This window comes from Rosa rugosa, chromosome 2, assembly GCF_958449725.1.
Source record: "Rosa rugosa chromosome 2, drRosRugo1.1, whole genome shotgun sequence".
Classification (NCBI taxonomy): domain Eukaryota; kingdom Viridiplantae; phylum Streptophyta; class Magnoliopsida; order Rosales; family Rosaceae; genus Rosa; species Rosa rugosa.
In genome coordinates, this window is record NC_084821.1 from 59,112,636 (window position 1) to 59,118,957 (window position 6,322).

The following is a 6,322-nucleotide window of genomic DNA, read 5'->3' on the forward strand; positions in this document are numbered from 1 at the left end:
GGGGCATCATCGTCATCTCCTGCTAGCTTCTAGCTAGCTAGAGCACACCTAGGGCTCAGCAGAGAGACAAGGTGGAGGTGGAAATGGACCCAACAAGAGATATTCCATAAGCTATCATTGTCCCTATTTTTTGACTCTGCTTCTGCTTCTGTCCAACCTTTGACCGTATGACTCTGCAGTTTGCCCTACCTTAGATAGGCCTGCACCACCTTGAATCCTGATAGATTAATAGGCTATATCCTTCCCGCTGGCTACTGATTTCTTGTCACAATAATGCGTTGTCATTTGAATATCTCGGGCTATACATATTTCCGAATAAACTATGCTATCAATTTTATGGGACGTGTTTGAAAAAACATTATACCTATTCGTCTTAGTCATCGTATGAATATTGGTTTTGGTTTCGACGATGCCTTGATACAACGTATCAAATGGTTTATTGTGTGGCTCACTGTTTAGCTTCTTTTGCTTTTCTGTCTAGATCTTCTTTAGTTTGGAAAAACATTCCCCTAAATTTTATTCTTAATGTACTTTCTTCTGATTATAATTTCGTTTAAGTATTGAATAAAGAGTTGACAATTTCCCCTCAACAAAAAAAAAAAAAAAAAACATATCAAATGGTTTTGTTTTTGATGATGTCTCTTAGAATCGGTTTAAAGTTTACATCCGACTATTTTTTTTTGAGAATTAAAAAAGAAAACAGAAAAAGAATAGTCAGTAAATTTTAAACCGATTTACATCCAACTATTTCTTTTCTATTATTTTAGTCCTTTATACAGAAGCAAATCCGGTGCAAGTTTTTCATTTATTACTTAAATGGGGACAGCTGACGCCTGACGCACATAAAACGAGGCCCATATGCACACAGGAGATGCAGAGGGAACACAAATAAGTTACAACCTAAAAATGGTTTTGGTTATGATAATGCCTCGACACATTACTTGAAGTTCATGACGACTCAAATGGCATTTTGAGTTACGCTGGCATGTGAAATTTTGATGCGATGATAATATGCTTTGATGTCATGTGAAATTTGTTGTTTGCTATACCAGCCCAATTTGCTACAGTGACCAAATTCGAACATGTGTACTGAACCAACTACTGATACATTAGTCGGCATGTCATATTTGATAGACAAATTTGTTGACCGTGAGTACTTTCCAATCACTTGGAAGGAACTTTTAACAAGAAAGGAAGCTCAAGAGAGTCGCCCAGCATCCACGAGAGAGAATTATAATTATTCACACACCCATGCTACTCACTGTGGCATTTCTCTTGAACCAAATTAGCATTTATCAGACAACATGCTGGTGCAACTCTTGAGAGAGTACATTTTGTCACCCGAAAAGGTTCAGTTTTATTTTATTTCTCAAGTCATGTGTGTTAGGCAGGCTAAAATACAGTTGGCCAGAAAAAGAAAGGATTTTACATTGTAAAGCAAAAATTCAACACCTATAAATGAAGTTCAGAATTTACACAATTTCGAGCTGCCAAAATAGGCTACCGCACCAGGAACTCTCATCTCAAGACCACCTTCAGCTTGCTCTCAACCAACTCTCTTACAGTACCCTGCACATGCAATTGTTACAAGTTTTGAGGTTATGCCTTATGTGTGATTATAAGAAGGAAATAAATGTCATGGCCTCGTATGTATCTGAACCACCTGCAACTTATTGATCTCCTCATCTGTAAGTGACCGTTCCATGGACCTATACGCAATCCTGTAACAGTGACTGGTCATTCCTTTCTTGTTTGTGAAATTGTCTATCAATTGCACCTGACAATTATACAAGAGAGGTATTTCAGTAAAATCCATAAAAAAACAGCAAATATTGATAGATTGCAAAATATATTGGCAAGTATTAAGGATTATTCCACAAGACTTCTAGTCTTTTGGAGCACGATAGGCATGTTTTTGAAGAGATTTTGGAGCAATATGTTGGATGGACAAGGTTGAGAGAAAGTCAAAATATATTGGTTCTGCAGCCGCAATGCAATTGTAGAACAGACATTCCACATTGAACTGCTTGATAAATCTTTCAAATTTGAATTACAAAATACTTTGTCAAATGCAGGGATTATATTCCAGAAGAACTAATATATTTTCTTGGGCAATATGATTTTCAACTGTCACGCCTCCAGAAAGTTTATACAAGTGAAAACAATAAAAGACATACCTCCTCAGCAAGATCACCAGCAACCTCTCTAACAACTTCACATAAATTGTTTTCGGTGAAAAATTCACTGATCCAAAAACTAACATCTTTGTAACACGGAGGATACTGAAAAGAAAAGAACAAATATGATAAGAAATGTTTGCCAGTAGTATGTATCCGGAAAAGCTATAGTTAGAAATAACGGAAACCGCCTTTAGGTGATTAATACATAGCTTTTAAGAATTTAGACCTATATGAAAATCTTCAGATCAAATATAAAGCATCACTAGATCACTAGAAACCATGCATATTATTTCATAAGAAAAATGTAAGTTTCTCCTCTCTGTGTGTGTTGCAAAAATACCTTCGAATATGGCTTGAACTTGACTCCCAGCTGCCCTTTCAAAAACTGTAACCAGAAATCCAAAGTTAAATAATCGGACTTGTAATTGAACAAGAAAAAGAAAGGATATCAGTGGATTGCAAAAGTATCAAGGACTAATTATTTGATGTTTTCACTTTTCCAGAAGACTTAATTCCAAAGAAAAAGGAAAAAAAAAAAGGATTACATTTGAGAAAAGAGAATAATACAAAAACATTATTTAATGGGTACAGGAATCACCTGCGAGGTAAACCTCTCATCAGTTGACCAGAAAAGACGAATATCAGGGATTTCAAATAGAACCATTGCCAGCCGCTCCAATCCAAGTCCGAAAGCCCAAGCAAGATTGTCTGTTTTGCCACTTCTCTTCAATATTTCTTGTTCTGTTACTCCGCAACCCAGAACCTCCAACCACTTTTCCTGAGATTATATTCAATATCAGTTTACAAATTTTCTATTATGCTAATAATAGAATCACACACAGTAACGTAAATATGAAGCATGACCCAAAAGCAGAGAGAAAAAGAGATTGAGAGAACCATTTTATGTATAATCTTCACCATATTTCAGGGAATGGTGCCCAATCTTTGACAAGAGTTTGTTATATCTTACTGCAAGTCTTATACTTTTTTGTCTACATGAATTAACGTGCTGTCTGTTTTTGCTTCTAAGAGTCCCAAGAATGTTTACTACATGTAATTAGGATACACATCAAGTTCAATAGTTTCATCACCTATTAGTGTTCCTAAATATCACAACAAGCAGATTGTTTTACTTCATCCTGTCTTACTTATATATATGCTATTCTTCAAAGTTGTTTACAGTAAGTTAATAAGACATGTCTCTGTACATTGTATAATTTTTGATTACCTGTAAATGGAACAAAAGAATCTCTAACAGTCTAACAGAATGATAAGAAGACACAGATCTTTTATCTTTCAAAATTCAAAGTTCTAACCCGTGAAGTGATTGTAATCAATATCATACCTGAAAGAAAATCTCAAGTTCAAATGATGGATTGGTAAATGGAAAGTATGTATCAACCCAGCGCATCTCCACAGCACCTGAAAATATTGATCTCATCAAATCCGAAGGTTCAAAGATAAGTATATAAACATGACGTATAAGAAAATTACAAGGCAAAAAAAACAAAAAATAAATAGACCACATTATTATTTAAATAAAAAATAAAAATAAAGCTCCACGAATATATCAAGAAAATGAAACTCGATATACTTAATAGCTATATGCAAAGTTTCCCTTCAATATTACATCAAATATAGCTTCTATGTAAATATGTGTTGTCTAGGGTTTAGGAAACTAGCCTTCATATTCTCAACTTATGCACAGTACTTTTTGGATGCTAAAACCCTCAAGGCCTCAAAATGGCTTGCCCAAAATTAGTTATTTATAAGAGATGATGAGGGTTCAAGATGTTAGTCACTCTTATCTTACCAAATAGGTGGCGTGCCAAGCCCTCAAGGCATTTCTTCAAGTCCTCAGCTACATAAGATGTTGCATCTGTCCCAGATGCTGCCCAATCTTCTGGAGAAAAAACACGAACCCCTTCCATCTATATGGGCAGAAAACTATTTCATCAGATATGACAGGATTCCAACAAGCTAATCAGCAATAAAATCTTAGTGTGCATTATAGATACAAAACCTGATGGAACACAGGGTAATGTGTAGAGTCGATGGAATCCCTACGGTACACATCTCCAGTTACAAGGAAATGAGTATGTCCTCTTCTCAATAACTCTGCCTGATGAGCACTTGTATGGCACCTCAAAACTGTTTGAGAGTCCACATAGTATGTATCATTATAACTTCGACTCACGTGATCAGCAGGAACTAATACATCATCAAAATTCTGAAAGAAATGACTTATTGTCAAGAATTAAGTCACAAGGACTTATAATAACAAAAGGCACTGAACAAACATCCATTTACATTTATATTGTATGAAAATTAAAGAGAAAAAAGAAAAAACATAAACTTAATTATTATGTTTAATCATCTGGAATCAGACATAGTAGTAAACATGCAGAGTCTCTCCCCAGAACTTTAGTTCAGGTTTCCATGGAAATTGCACTGGTAACAGTAAAAGCTTAAAGATTCTGTTTTCTGTAGTTACTTTAGTGTATGTGTCGCTGTTTGGGGGATGGAGTAATAGATCTAAATGAATATCTCACTTATTGCAGCTTTATCATGTAATAAATAGAAATATGATATTTTATAGGCCATAAGATTCTTGTGATTGAAAACCTGTATGCCTCATAACTATCATGTAAGAATGCACTGTCTCCAACTCTTATTGTCAGCTCAAAACTGAAAGACTAGATGCAGTGTCTCTACTCTAATAAACAAATCAGACACCGTGCACTAGAATCAAATATCTGAAGCAACATAGGTATCCAAAATAGAAAACATGATCAATGGCATACCTCCTTAACAGATACAAGTGGGCAAAGATCATCGAACTTATCAAACTTGTTTGAGTAATTGGTGTCAAAGTATTCGTATATGGCATTCTTCAGAATTCCAAGTGGGTGCTGATCTCTTCTGTGCAGTTGCATTCCAAGCTTTGCAAAAATTGTATCCGGAACATTGTTTGTGGGGTCATCCCTCAACACATCTACAAAACCATAACCCAAATATATTATGGCACTACCTTTTTTTTTTTTTTTAAAGCAAGCAAGAGCCTTGCAGAAACTGTATCCAGAACATTGTTTGTGGGGCAATCGATTAACATATCTACAATACGTATACTGAAAATATTATACCATACAGAACATTCAAAAAGCAAGGGCTCAGTTTTCTAGCTTCATATACTATAGTACGGGGGAGCATGTATAAGTTAACAAGCTTCAAAAAGCAGTATACCACAAATGGAATGAATTGAAGTGAGATACATCCCTCTAATAAGTTGTATCAAATAAAACTTTACAGCATGACAGTAAAGTAATCGGCTTTTGCCTTCGAAAGTGAACCAATCATAGGTGTTGATTTTTGTCTGAGTTAACCAATTCATTGTCCTCAATTCATTAACCCACTATCCAAACACCCTAAAATCTGAGCATTAATACAAAAAATGCATAACCTTTCAAACAAATAAACTGCACAGCAGATAAAGCAAAATGCAGCAGTGAATGAATAATAATCATAAAACCTGCAGCGACCCAAGTTCTAAAAGAGGTTGCCCACTTCATAAATCACACTGAACCAACACCATTTTGAGAGATGCACAAATCGCAAAGCCCAATAAAGTTACCATCTTTAGCAATAAGAAGCTCAAAGGGATGAAGAAAATAGTGAAAGTTACCATCTTTAGCAATCTTGACGCCGCCGAGCTCCAGCGCCGAAGTCACTGGCTGCCTCCATTTTTTGCTGTGAGGCTTATTAAGAGCTGCAGAAGAAGAAGAGAAAGGTAGGCAGAAGGTTAAGCTTTTGAGGGCATTGGTGCGGAGAGAGAGTGATGTTTTGGAGAAGAGAACAGTTTGGGCAAAAGAGAAAGCCGTTGCCATTCTCGTTGGGACTGAAAAGAGTTTGGCGTCTCTAGTCTGGATTTTCCTCTTCACTCTGATTTTTTCTTTTTTCTTTCTTTGTTTTTTTTTTTTTTTTTATTGAGTTGTTTGTGGACTGAGGAGGGATTCTTGAATGGCCCATTGGGGGTCTTGACTTGGGTCTTGGGGGGTGTTTGGAGTCTAGACTTTGGATTAGTATTGGAAACAATGAAGCTCATGTCCTTGATTAAAGTTTATTATCATGTCCTTTCATATAAT

The 6,322-nt window shown here is 35.7% G+C and overlaps 1 protein-coding gene across 1 annotated transcript; it reads right to left on the bottom strand.

The window, feature by feature from the left end:
* Nucleotides 1–1,305: 1,305 nt before the first annotated feature.
* Nucleotides 1,306–6,148, bottom strand: LOC133732571 (phenylalanine--tRNA ligase, chloroplastic/mitochondrial-like). Its single transcript, XM_062160149.1, has 10 exons — nucleotides 5,863–6,148; nucleotides 4,985–5,175; nucleotides 4,204–4,410; nucleotides 3,994–4,111; nucleotides 3,526–3,602; nucleotides 2,779–2,958; nucleotides 2,521–2,565; nucleotides 2,178–2,282; nucleotides 1,664–1,777; nucleotides 1,306–1,569 (listed from the first exon to the last, which is right to left on the bottom strand). The coding sequence occupies exons 1-10, from the start codon at nucleotides 6,062–6,064 to the stop codon at nucleotides 1,519–1,521; spliced, it is 1,290 nt and encodes a 429-aa protein (XP_062016133.1). The 5' UTR covers nucleotides 6,065–6,148; the 3' UTR covers nucleotides 1,306–1,518.
* Nucleotides 6,149–6,322: the final 174 nt, after the last annotated feature.

Bases quoted from the DNA above. Each gene is read 5' to 3' on its own strand.
- LOC133732571 (XM_062160149.1), bottom strand. From the start codon at position 6,064: ATGGCAACGGCTTTCTCTTTTGCCCAAACTGTTCTCTTCTCCAAAACA. The intron at 5,176-5,862 runs GTAACTTTCACT...ATGGTTTTGTAG, and splicing joins CGTCAAGATTGCTAAAGATG to ATGTGTTGAGGGATGACCCC. The intron at 2,283-2,520 runs GTATTTTTGCAA...TTTTCTTTTCAG, and splicing joins AGTTCAAGCCATATTCGAAG to TATCCTCCGTGTTACAAAGA.